This window comes from Vombatus ursinus, unplaced genomic scaffold (assembly GCF_900497805.2).
Source record: "Vombatus ursinus unplaced genomic scaffold, bare-nosed wombat genome assembly UNPS02015175.1, whole genome shotgun sequence".
Lineage (NCBI taxonomy): Eukaryota > Metazoa > Chordata > Mammalia > Diprotodontia > Vombatidae > Vombatus > Vombatus ursinus.
The window spans coordinates 22,850,641-22,864,493 of NW_020954953.1; the positions used below are offsets into that span (position 1 = coordinate 22,850,641).

The following is a 13,853-nucleotide window of genomic DNA, read 5'->3' on the forward strand; positions in this document are numbered from 1 at the left end:
TGATTGGTTCTTGAATGTCAAACATTTGTATCAGTGGATGTAGTTTCCACACTGAGTCATAGGTCTGGACCACAGAAAAAGGTAAATATAGGCATTATTCATGGGAAGAAAACTGACCATCACTTCATGGTCAGTTGTCTTTATCAACAATATTGTATATTTCCTTTTAAAGATGACTTCTTAGCTGGGTGTAGTGGTATGTGCCTATAATCCCTGCTCCCAGGAGGCTGAGGCTGGTGGAGCTTGGTGGAGCTAGGGAGTTCTGAGCTACACTGGAGCTAAAGTCAGTTGGTTGTCTGCACTCAGGCCAAACAACAGTGTGGTGGAGTCCTTGGAAGTGGGAGGGTTGGGATGAGGGGCAACCACTAGGCTGCTTAAGGAGGGGGTGAGAAATGGATCAGATGAAAGCTTCCATACTGATTAGCATTAGGATCAGGCTTACGAGTGGCCACTGTACTTCTGTCCTGGGCAAGATTAGGAGACACAATCTTCACCACAAAAAAGATGGTTCTTTGACGATGAAACATGTCACAAGTGGAATGGTATTTGCATATCACACTAGGAAGACACAGAGTTTTATATCTTTAGATTATAACCACATTGTAATATATGCATTGTTTGGACCCAAACTTTGATCAATAAGAACAAAAAATAAAGCAATTATGGACAAATTTTTATTAAGTAGGACTCTGTAATGGTGCCTCATCTAACCCCAAAGATTGAAAACTTTACATCTTAGTAAAACTTAAAAAAAAATATACTGGAGTAAATGCCAAAGTTTTTGAACAACTACTTGCTTTTCTTTGTTTAGTGCTGTGGTATATTTATTAAAAAGATTGTTGATATGTTAATTGGATTGTTGATATATCAACTGAGAATACTAATCCAGTTTCAGAGAATCTTCTGGAAAGTGTTGGCTAAGTGAAAGAGAATTTTAGCAGGAATTGGTCATATGGTGCATATTTGTGACACTTGCATTTAGTAGATCGATGGTGTCAAATTCAAATAGATTTAGATGTAGATGATGTACTTCCAAATAACGTGGAGTTATAAAAGTACTTTTTTCCATATTTTTACATTGTGAAGGGGATTATACCCTTCCACTTGAGCATACTATATTACAGAATGCCTGTTTTTGAAATAAGAAGTTTGTTTTAAACATATATTTTATCTCTCCCTTATTTGTATATCACCTTTGTTTCTGTGTATATCCCTTTCCTTTACCTGCAAACTATCCCTCTTAGTAAAGAATAAAAATAAAAAAAAGGAGGGGTCGAAAAAGGTTGAAACTCAGTGGAATTATCAGCTATTCTGATGGAATTTTTATCGTCATCAATGTTATCTTTTTATTGGTAGCTTTTGTTTTTATCTACATATCCTAACATTCCACCCTCCTATTACCCTCCCCCCTTTTTCTCCTCCCCTGAAAATCATCCATGGTAACACAAAACCCAAAGGAAAAAAAGGGAAACAATTCAGGAATATCAGTCAACACATCTGACTCCAATATCATATACAGTATTCCACTCCCATAGTCCCACCATGTCTGAAAAAGGAGGGGTGGTGCCTTCTTCTATGTCTTCTTTGGAGCCAGGAGTGCTCATCATCATTTCATAGCATTCAGTTTTTATTGTTTTCTTCTTGTTCTTTGCACTTAGTTACTGTAGTCACTGTGTGTTTCATCCTGATTCTGCTTATTTCATTTTACATTAGTGATGTGCCGTTGTTGATTCTTATGGCATTATATTCACTTACTACCATTTGTTTAGCTGTTCCTCAGTGGATGGAAATATACAGAGTGTGCCAAAAGTCTTAGTACAGTTTTAAACTTTTAATTTCTTTGATACAAGTGTTTTAGCCACATTAAGCTTATTATTATTATTTTTTCTGGTGATAATATCCCTGATATTCTGAAATTTTGGGATCCTCAGAATTTTACTTTTGGTTCTTAAACAATGTTGCCATCAATATCTATTATATTTTTTAAATGGAGGACCAGTTCTGTATTGGCACCAAAAGCTGCATATGAATGTATGTTTATATGTGAATTAAAAAAAAAAGTTAGACCTTTTGTTTCTCAGAGAATTGTGGAAGAAAAATTTGTGGAGGGGATTGGAGAGGGACCGTAGAAGAAAGAACTAGCAGTAGTAATGCCAAAAGAAAAGAGGGTAAGTAAAACAAAACAAAAAAAAGAAGCTCAGAAGAAGTCGGTCAAGAAAGACAGCTTTGAAACTAATGTGATGAATTAAATACATATTTTTTAAAAAGCAAGCTGTAAACATTAGAGATTCATGGTTTCTCACATATATATATATATGTAAATTCTTTTTTCTTTGCATGTGGAAATGCTTGTATTGGATTTGGAATAAAAAATAAAAATTATTCTTAAAAATGTCTGTTTCTTTGCGACTTGTAAGCACAGCTCCTGAATTCTAATGTGAGGCTAAGAAGTATTGACACCCTTTCAGATATTTGAAGACAGTTGTCATGTTTACTCTTAGCCTTCTCTTCTCCATGTTTATAAATATCCTCTATTCCTTCAGTCAGTGCTTACCCTCATGTGACAGGTTCTGTAGTCTACTCACTATCCAGGTCACCCTCCTCTGGATGTTCTAGTTTGTCATTGTCCTTTCTGAAATGTGGCACCAATCTAGGGAAGAGTACAGCAAGGATCTCTGCATTGTGGACACTGCCTACGTTCATTTGCTTGTTGGAACTAGGTTGTGCTCATTTAGTTTGACCTTCAGTTTATTCAAACTTTTTTTTTTTTTTAGTACTTTATTCATCCAGATACTTATGAACACACAAGCACACGTACACATAGAGACACTATGAAATACATGCCATAGATCTGGGCTTATTATTGAAAATATTTTCAATACATTTTATAGATTCTTCTGTCGTCTTTGAACATCTAAAGATGCCCACAAGATAACATACAACAACTTAATTGTCCAAACTCTAGAATTAAAAAAAAAATTGTGGTGGTAGAGCCACAGCCTGTGATGTTTTACTTTTATTTTAACACATGCCTCTGTCAAGGTCAGGGTCTAAGACACTCTGCATAGTTTACCCTGAGGTAAAGTATGAAATCTTCTGGCACTTTGAGAACTGTGGGGAAATTAGCAAGCAGTCCTTACCCCACCCTCTACTCCTACTGTCAAGCGTTTTGGCAGATTTTCGAAGGATGGGTTATACTTATTTTGTGGCTCTCACCAAGTATAAAGTAAAATCCAGGAGCCCTTTACTTTCTTGGCAACATGTTGAGGAGAAGGGAGGAAGCAATGAAATTGGAACAGTTAAAATGAAAGGTTGAAGGTCTTCTCTGGGCTCTGTTTATTCAGGTCATTTGTTACCTGTCATAGTGAAGTTGGTTGTGACTTTTAAAAGGCTTTAAGGAGACAGAGAAGGAAATCCCTTTAGGAAATAGCAGTTCAAAGATGATAGTTTCTGGCTTTTAGAATCTTATCTTGGTTGTTGTTCTTCCATGGTGGAAAATGTACATTTCCCGGTTCAGTCCTTTTACTTTTTTTTTTATCCTACATTGATTCTTCTTGTTTAATGTAAAAATTTTGGGGAGCCTCTAAATTTTTTTTCTGAGGTATAAAACATAAATTGCATCTAATGGATGAAAAGTTGTTAGAAAACTATAATTCATAATGTGTCTACTTTAAATAGAATTCTATTTTTCTTTAGACTAAGCTATTTTAAGTCTTTGCTGTCCCAGTGGAATTGTTTATAAAACTAAGCAGATGATTTAGAGATTAAATTTAAAGTTTTAAAGTTAAAATATTTCTTATACACCATATTGTCATGCTTTCCCCATTTTATAGTTCCATACCCTTAGTCCCCCCATGAATTATAGAAACCTTAGAAAGACAAACCTTGTTAGCTTCTAGGCTATTTAATATGGATTGGTGTAAAAGCCCACCCAGAGTCCAGAACATGGAGAGATCTTGATGTTCCCTGCCTTGGTCATTACAGATCTAGAGTTTTTGTCCACTTCTGGGTGCCATGTGTTTTGTTTTTTTAGGGGAGAGTGAGGTTCAGAGGGGAGGAGAAACATTGTCCATTGTTGGAGTATAGTAATTTGCTTTAAAAATATTCTTAATCTTCCTCTTTAAGGTAAGTTTCACTAATAGTAGCCAGCTGATATATAGTAATTTGCTACCAATCCCATTTCTACTTCTTTTTTACTTTTAAACTTGTAAAAGTAATCTATACTAATGTCTCCACTTCATCATCCACTTAATCTTGCATGTTTTGGAATGTGATCACTACTCCCACCTTTCTAAGGCTACCTAGAAGGTTACCAGCGTTTGCCTTATCCCCATTTTTCCTCATCCTCTTTGTAAGCTCTTCTTGAAAATTTTGACATGGCTTAGAATGCCTCCTCTATATAGCCCCTGTGCTCATTCTCCTGACAGCTTCCATTTCCTAGTTCCTTTCTTCTTCCTGAATTTTCAAAGTGGTGTTCTGTCACTCTGATGAGTTCAATTTTTTTTTTCTTTTGGCAAACAATTGCACAAAGTACTTCTCTAGTCCCTCTTTTCCAAGTTGCTGACCATTGTCTCCAAACTCATGTTAATAACATTTATATGAGAGAAACTGAATGGAATAGTGGGCAGATAATCCATCTTGGTGCCCAGAATATTTGCTGCAATTTTGCCCTTGGATTGTGTACTGGCTTTGTGATACTGGGCAAGTCATTTAACCTCAGTGCCTCAAGCAACAATCTAAAGTTAAGTTGCAGAGAAGGGGTTTCTTCGTTAATGGACTTCACTGTATCAGGTGCAATCCATACTCCTATCACATTTATATACCTATTCGACCTGTCTTCCAGTAGAATTTTCCTCTGATAATTCAAAATGAACTTGGCCAAAACGTTTCTCGTTATCATAAGTCACTTTTAGGATAATTGAGCAAGTCAAGCTTAAGTTGAAGCCATTGTATTAGAAATTATCTCAGCAGCCCCATGGCTTAACCCGCACAAGCAATGATACCCACTGAAATTCTGGACTATGCAAAGAGAGGCTTATATTGGAATCCAGGTTCTCTTAATAAAAAAGTAGTTTAGTGTGACGCCTTTTGAATGGGCTGCGTCTCTGCTGTTACACATAACGTGGGATGGAAGGGTGAGCAGAAAAAGTTTTATATAGTGCTGGGATCTAATGGAAAGATAAATGTAGATACATAGATTTCCAAGTGTATCTATAAGATCTATCTGAAAGACAGGTATCAGATATGGAAGATAAAATTTTCCAACAGATATTACTATTATGGATATCTTTATAATATCTTTTCTTTTCGCCCCCTACCTTCCCCTAAGCCCCCAACAATCTCAGGCTACATAAGACAGAAAAAAACCGGGAGTCGTTCTTAGAGCTTTCTATCCGCTAGTTAAATGGTATGGAAGAAGGCGAACGGGCTAGCGATAAAACACGCACTGCGCAGTCTCGCTATGACACTCCTAAAAGCACTGTCTCCGGGAATGTCCTAGGCCATAGCGCCTCCTCGTGGCCAAAGCCCGGCCCTTCCGACGTGGGGATTCAGCCAGAATTCACGGGCTCGCCCCTCCCCCTTCGAACTTTGGAGAGCTGTGGGGTCCGTGGTGACGTGGCTACGGTGAATCCCCTCAGAAGGTTGTCGCGTGCGGATGTGACGGCGGACCACGTGGTATGTCGCGGCCCGGTGGGTCGCCCGCCAAGGGGCGATACGAATGCGGACCCTGGTGTGGACTTTCACGATCCCCCAGAACAGACTCCAATTTAGGCGTAGCCCCAGGCGCAGAAGCTCATCCGACGGCCGCCCGTTTCTTTGCGGCGTTCGGTCCATGACTAGTCATCGGCCTATCTCGTTTTCTTGTCCTCGGCGTGGTGGCGGCGCTTTTTGATACCATCAGCGGACCACCGGATGTTACGCGCTTGGTGCACGCTTTGGGACAGAGATTGTGACCAAAGGTTCCTAGTGAAGCCCCTGCCCTTTTGGGAAAACTTGATGACCTTCCTTAAGCACCGTCGTCTTAAACATTTACTGCTCAAGACGCGTTCATACATGTTCAATATACATACGAACGTCCCCACGCACACACATACACACACGTACACACGCGGACACATACACACATACAGGCGCGCGACCACTGGGAGGCGCTCTGGCTCCGCGCCTGAAGGCCGCCCGCTCTAAACGCCGGGGGAGCCCCCTGCCGCGCCGACTTCCTCGCTTTCCTCCCTACTGCTTAAACACAGTGCGTGCACGCACGGTCATCTTAATGAGGATTCTTGGCATATGTGTAACACTTCTAAGGCCGTGAATCTCGGGAAAGAGAATAGGACAAACGGCTATACCGTATTGTGTGGACATCTGGCCTAGTAATACGTTCCTAGATTTAGAATCGGAAGGGACCTTGGACCCCGGGTGGTGTCTACATCCCCCGTCATTTTACAGATGAAGATGTGGTTCATGGATTTAGAGTTGGAAGGGGTACAGCGCCCTCCTTTTGAAGATGATGTCCCTAGATTAAGACTTGGAAGGGATCTTAGAGACTCTAATATATACCACCCCGAATTTTACAGATGAAGATAATGAGGCACAGAGAGGTTGCCTAACTTGGCCAAGATGTGACAACGACAGGCATGATTTGAATCCTGGTCCGTTTTCTTCCCCCCTCCCCCCCAAAGCAATTATCCTATTGTCTATTTCCACTTTATATATAACCAAAAAAGTTACAGGTTCTCTGCTTCACTTTGAAAGAACTGAGGCCCTAATAAAACCAAACACACACCCAGCATTGGGAAAGTCCTTGGGTCTTTATTTTTGTTTGTACTGCAACATATAATGGTAAAGGAGCTACGATATTAGGTAGTATTTATATATCACTTTTAGGTTTGCAAAGTGCTTTATCAATATTGACTCTTGTGATTCTCACTGCACATAATCCTGGGAGGTGGGTGCTATTGTTTGACCCATTTCACAGCTGAGGAAACTGAGGCAGACAAAGGTGGTGGTTTTTGCCCAGTGACACGCAGTAAGTTTCTGAGGTGCGATTTGAACTTGCGTCTCCTTAACTCTATCACTCCACTTGGAGTATCACCTCACTGCAAAAAAAAAGAGTTGGTTTACTGGTAAGGTAGGCATTGAATGATGAGGAAATACCACTAGTACATTCTACTTACATTCATTAGAATATTTGATTAATACAATATATTAACTTAATTTTTTATTTTCCATTTTACTTTTGTTTAAGATACACTGGACCAGTTCTTCTTCCCTCTCTCTCCTCAGGTGATCAAGGTTTTAAAAATCTGGGCAAGTTTGTGTCTTCTCCAATAAAGAATAAGGAAAACATTCAACTTTTTTACTCTGATGGTGATAACTGTGGCCAAAGCAAGAAAATCACAACCATCATAACGCTTAAATGCAAGCCTGGTAAAAACAACATTTTAATTAGTTCTCTTGGCTTTTGTAGAACTTACGCATTTCCTGCATATACTTTTTTTCTCTTAGCCATTCATTGTGTAGCAGTCTGACCCTGTTTCTTCAGTGGCTTAGCTAGGGACCTCATCCTTCATGAGGCCTTATCTGATTTCCACCCCCTCCATCCCCCACCTTGTAGTTATTTTGTATGTATTTGACTTCCTTCTATGTGTCAATGTCTCTGTCTTTGGAATGTCAAGTACTTAAGGGCAGGGAGTGTTTGTTTCAATTTTGTTTTAACTTTTATCCAGCCTCTAGCTTAGCAGTTGATGCCTAGTAATCTCAGAATACATGGTTATTGAGATTTGGGAGTAATGGTCCATAGGTGGAATTTTTGGTTGGGCTCAGACATTTTGATTATGCATATTTTCCCTTTTAATACTGCCCTGATAGTTATTCCCTTTTGATATATCTTGAAACAGTGAAAGCTTATCATTTGAAGTGGAAAGCTTCTATAATTTTCCAGATAATTTAATAAACTAGAAATAATGTAAATTGATGAGTATGAGAGTAAAACTCTTTTTGATCCTTACCCTGATTTGGAGGTGATAGGTCATTCTGGTTTATCTGGTTTATCAGGATGAATAAAGGAAAGTTTATTGACAATGGTGATTACTCTCTCTTGTTTCTTACTGATAGGTGATCTAGAAAGTGCTCCGGTTTTGAGAAACTCGGGGGATAATGGCTGTTTATACGAATTTGAGTGGCATACAGCTGCTGCTTGTGTTTTGTCTAAGACTGAAGGAGATAACTGCAGAGTTACTGATTCACAGGCAGGTCTGTACTAAGCAGAATCCACATTATTGTGAATATTGGTTTGCAATTATCTTAATGTAAGATCCAGATAACATTTACCTACTCAATTAGTTTTGTGTAAGGAATATTTATAGTTTCCTCCCTTTTTGATCCATGTGAGTACATTTTAGATGGAACGACATTTAAAACCCTAAAATATGAGATCTAGATTTTTGGAAATCCAGTGAAATTATATGATTGTGACTTCTTGCTCTTTGTGATGTTGGAAATAAGGGCTTGTCTCTAAGGTATGGAGGATGTAATTTCTGTCAAAACCTAACTTCAGTTTTGCTCTACTTAAGTAGTACCCAAATGGGACCCAACTTTCTTCCTACTCTAGAGTTCATTCCCAATCTTCCTGGCAGTGCTTCCTTTTGCCATTCCTTCCTGGCCTGATACTTCATCCCAAGTCCTTCCAGAGAGAATCACCTCTCCACTCTGGCCAGTAAGTAGGTCCACTCTACCTGCCAAAGGTGGTGGTCTGCTCTGGTGGGTCAGGCATCCTCCTGTATCCTAAACACTCCCACTCTTTTTCCATCTGCCTGCAGCTAAGGTCTTCTGGACAGTGTTGTCTTTCCCAGTTAGAGTTAGAGTGTGCACTCTTTGACAGCAATGACTGTCTTTTTCTATTTGTATCGCAAGCACTTAGCAAGCACAATTTTTGCCAAATAGTAAGCACTTAATAAATTGTTTTCATTCACCTGCCTACTATGTATAAAGTGCTGAATCAAGGAAAGGCAATTGAATATAGTCTTTGCGATCATTTCACATCAGGGTTAACTGAAAAAAATAAACCCATTAAACACATAATTTTGTAAATTTGATGGCTACTTTGCTTTAAACTTTGCCCATAGGATTAGTTCTTTTGACAAAAGTGGTAGTTGAGCATAAAAGTGGAATCACTGAAAGGAATATCTATCTTAATTATTACACGTGTCTTCACTTTTTATTTACACTTAGGATTTTCTTTTGATTTGTCACCTTTGACTAAGAAAAATGGGGACTATTCTGTTGGAACAGATGACTATAACTTCTATATAAATGTTTGTGATGCTGTCTCTCATCAAGATATTTGTCAGTCTAATTCAGGAGCATGCCAGGTAGAAAAAAGGTAAGTAGCTTCTGTTCTGTTCAGTGTGCTTTTAAGCAATTGATGCTTCTTGAGTGTTTTATACTACAAAATATACTTTAGAGCAGGAGTCAGTTGTAATCTCCTGGTAAAAACTGAAGCCTACCTTATGTTTAAAACCTTTATTTTGGTTGTACTAGGAAAATCTGATATGATGACTAGAGTATGACAATAACTTATTTTTTAATATTGCAAATAAAACTCCTTGAAGAGATGCATGGTTCAGGCACTGGTCTTGGTGTGAAGGTCTGAAACTGTTACCTCGTAGAGTTGTGGTAAGGAAAAAAAAAAACTTAGAAAATTGATAATAATTGTAAGTTGTTGGTTATTATCATCATTATGATTAGTGAAATTCTATTTTAGATACCTCAACAGCTCAGGATAGGTAACTAATGTGCATTTAATGTATATTTCCTTACTGTTGAGTGGGCAGTATCTCTTTACCTAAAGAGAGCAGTACCTTGAACAATTAATGTTTCTTTTGCAAAAATGTTATTGCTTTTAATTGTTCTTTTGAGAGAGCTTTATGCCTTTCTTTTAGTCAAATGAAAGTTTGGAATCTGGGAATGAATAGTTCTGCCCTTTCTTATTATGATGGGATGATTCAGTTGAGCTACAAAGGTGGTACACCTTACAATGATGAAAAACACACACTACGAGCTACACTTATCACTTTCCTTTGTGATAGAGATGCTGGAGTAGGTGTCCCAGAGTACCAGGTAAGAAGTGCATCTTATATATGAAAAGTAAAGTAAAGCTAAAGAGGGGGAAGGCTAAGTACTATGTTTAATGAAATTACTATAACATTTCTGAGTTACAAGTGAAATGTCATGAATAGTAGGGAAAGTATGAACCACGAAGTTCTTTACATATAACCTGTGATGCTAACTGCTGTATATTTTTTCCCTAAACTTATCCAGGAAGCTGTCATGATGTTTTTCTTAGAAGTAGAGCTATTAGTCTGGTTTCCTGGCCAAAGTCTTGTCTGCTATGGCTCTGAATTGCTTCTTTTAGTTTTGCCAGAGTACACTAGTGCCATTCATTTTCTAAATCGTTTGGTGTCATGAATGCCTTTACTTAAGCTCCAGATGGTGTTAGTACAGTGTACACAGTATGGAATGCTACAGAATTTTATAGCACAAAACATAAGGCTCTTATGTTCTCATTCTCCTTTAGCAATGATGATATGAAGAAAACCCTGGAATCCTTGCTTAATTTGTGATAATTTAAGAATAAAATAGATTTTGCTTTTTTGTAAATTAATAGGAAGCTTGGTCATGTTCCTTTTTGCTGTGCCTCACTCTGAAAGGTTTTTGTATCATCTTCCATTTGTTATCCCCATTATACTTTTTTAGGAAGAAGATAATTCCACCTATAATTTTAGGTGGTATACTAGTTATGCATGCCCAGAGGAACCACTGGAATGTATGGTGACAGATCCTGATACTCTGGAGCAATATGATTTATCCAGGTAGGGTAGTTCATGGCTTTCCATTACTCACTAGAATGGGTGCAGGTAACTATGTCTGGTCTTTTAGAAATCATCAATGAGTATGCACCTGAGTCAATGTACAGAAGTAGTTAATTTTGCATGTACATGAACAAAATGGGGATTTGGATCAAAAGTTCGAGGGTTTAGAGCTAAAAGGACTTTGAGGCCATAGAGTGCAACCCCCAAATTTTTAAAGCTTAGGAAAGTGAGGCATAGTGAGGCTAATAATCTAGCTAACATCTGAGTTGAAATTTGAACCCAGACTTCCTGGCTCTAAATCCAGGCCCTATTTTCTTACTATAAAATAGGTAGATATGACATATGGTAGGAGAATTGTTATATTAATAGCTGTTTTGTGTCACAATGAAGATTCAGTGTTAGAATCCATTTCCTATCTCTGTATAAAGTTGTTCCCTTCCTTTAAGGAACGACTTGAGTACCATTGCTTCCCTTTAAAGCCTTACTTCTGCCCCTCAGCTGAAAGTGATATCTCCCTCAACAGTTTTTTCTTAGCATTTTGCCTAGACCTCTCATTTGTTTCCAACATATTCTCCCTTGTATCATTAGTAAAAAATTTGTCTATGTACCTTTTTCCTCTTCACCTCTCTGTTATTTGATTGTGAACGTTAGAACAAGGTCTAAAGTTTTTATCTTCGACCCATCAAGTATAGGAGGTACTTAATAAATTGTTGATTGTAATTGAATTAGCTTCATAGGATGGACATGCTCAATGATTTTTTGTATATTTTCAGGTCAGTTGGTTTTTAGAGCTTCATTATGTCCTCATGAAACTTTATAATAAAAACAGTTATTTGTAGTGATAGGGATCAGTAGCTAATGTAGTAGCATATAATTTAAGCAAATTTTATTAACTTTGAATGATAGGGGACTTTTTGTCTGAAATTGGGCATATATTTTCCTGCTTATTTCAAATACTTAGGAGATGTGTGTTATATGTGATGTTTAAAGGCATGTTTTATTTTGAAATTTTAGTTTAGCTAAGTCTGAAGATAGTAGTGGCAGAAACTGGCATGCAATGGACAGCTCGGGGGAACATAGCACATGGAAGAAATACTATATAAATATATGTCGACCTTTGAACCCAATTCCAGGCTGTGATCGAATTGCTTCAGCTTGTCAGATGAAATACGAAAAGGATCATGTAAGTCTTGTCTTCTACTGGCTATTTTATTTCTCTGTGGATATGGGTCAGTATCTGGTAAGCTCAGCATCACTGTAAATATGCATACAATGATGTAGTCGCAAGAGTGTGACTACTGATCATAGGTGTAGACTTTGAATCACATCAACTTGCTGGCTGAGGGGATTTTGTGTCATTATTCAGATTTAAAATGTAAAAAATTAAATTAAAAATCATGCTGGTGACTTGATTTTGTAGGAATGGAGGTACTTAGTGACTCTTTCTAATTTAACTCAAAGACTTTTGAATGATTCAGCATTATTTTCTGGAATACATGAAGAATTATTTCAGCATTACTACCAAACAGTCTTGGTTCTGGATTAATTAACAAATCTGAAATTTAGATAATTGCTTTTTTTAAGGAGGCTAATTAGTAATTTAGCATTAAATAAATTCAGTTGCTGGAAGAACTTCTGTATATTTTTCCATGGTTGTTTGAATATGCTAATTCTTGCATGAAAGATACATTTGTGCTCCTGTAAAAAGATACATTTGTGCTCCTGTAAAAAGTTTTTTCTAGGTCTTTGGCGATTTACTTTTCTTGGCTTTCTTTATGTGGTAGCTTGAAGGTTGTTTAAAGAAGGAGGAATGTCCAGTAGGGGTGGTAATGTGAAAGGCTGATTCTAAGCCTAGCTTCTGTCACCACTTCAAAGTGAAAAAGGTACAAAAGAAAGTGATGCAAATAGCAAGAGAAAGAAGGGAGACACTTTTACATAATATAAATCCTACTGGAAAAAAAAAAACCAAACCAAAACAAGCATTTGATCAATGCACTGCCCCACGGGCTATTTGTGTGGCTGTACTTGGACTTGTAGCTTTGTGTGGTTGCGGCAGCATTTCTCCTCTCTTGTTGGAATTTCCCCTTGTCCCTTTGCTCATCCCTGCCCAATAATAAGGGGAGAGCATTGAACTTGGCCAGCCCTGGTGTCTTGGGTGGGAGAACTGTGAGAGGGGTCAGCAGTATAGAGCCATTTAGATGGTTATATAGTACAGAAGAGGAGGGTCTTCTAAGAGCGTGAAGGAAAGATGAGGTATAAGCTTAGTTGCAGCAGCAGTTTTTCCTTTGGGTGTCTTTCTTCTGTAGTGATCCAGCTGATGCTTTCTCCCTCTATGGTGAGCCTTCCCCACCTTTAATAAGAGGAGGGCATTGAAACCAACCAGACATCATAGTGGACCAGATGGAATAAAGCAATCCAGAGAAGAGCACAATAATGAGGAAATACTACAGAATGAGAGAGAGTGTTTCAAATCCTGGATAAAAGGGAAATGAAGCAATAATTTCCTCCCCCTACCACCATGATAATGGAGCTACAAATAGAAATTCTAGAATGATTTAGAAGAGAAATAAAAGAATTAGAAGTAAAGAAGAATTAGGCATAAAAGAAGAAAATAAGGATGGAAATTAGGGTAGAAATCAGAACACTCAAGAAATAAAAAAATGAAAATCAACAATTTAGAACTTAAGGCAGGAAAATTTCTTCAAAACAGAGGCTCTGAAAAGGGACATGGCAGATTTTGAATTCAGAAATATAATATGTTTGAGAAATGAAGTCCTTATCAGAGAAACTCACTGTAAAAACATTTTTTTCACAGTAATGATTACCAACTATATATTTCCCTCCATTCTATTTCACCCCTATTTATCCTACTCTCTCTCCTTTTACCCTGTCCATTCTGAAAAGTGTTTTGCTTCTGACTTTTACCTCCCCCAAACTGCCTTCCCTGCTATCATCTCTCCCCGAAACCCCCACATTCTCTTA

General features: G+C 37.9%; 1 protein-coding gene across 1 annotated transcript in view; it reads left to right on the forward strand.

Annotated features, from left to right (window-relative positions):
* The window catches only part of LOC114031528 (cation-independent mannose-6-phosphate receptor-like), a 142,396-nt gene that overhangs the window by 75,460 nt on the left and 53,083 nt on the right, over positions 1 to 13,853 (forward strand). Inside the window, exons 13-18 of the mRNA XM_027846658.1 lie at positions 7,285 to 7,428; positions 8,116 to 8,253; positions 9,232 to 9,382; positions 9,942 to 10,119; positions 10,756 to 10,871; positions 11,886 to 12,054. Of these exons, the coding sequence (XP_027702459.1) occupies positions 7,285 to 7,428; positions 8,116 to 8,253; positions 9,232 to 9,382; positions 9,942 to 10,119; positions 10,756 to 10,871; positions 11,886 to 12,054 (896 nt within the window). The remainder of the gene's footprint in view (positions 1 to 7,284; positions 7,429 to 8,115; positions 8,254 to 9,231; positions 9,383 to 9,941; positions 10,120 to 10,755; positions 10,872 to 11,885; positions 12,055 to 13,853) is intronic.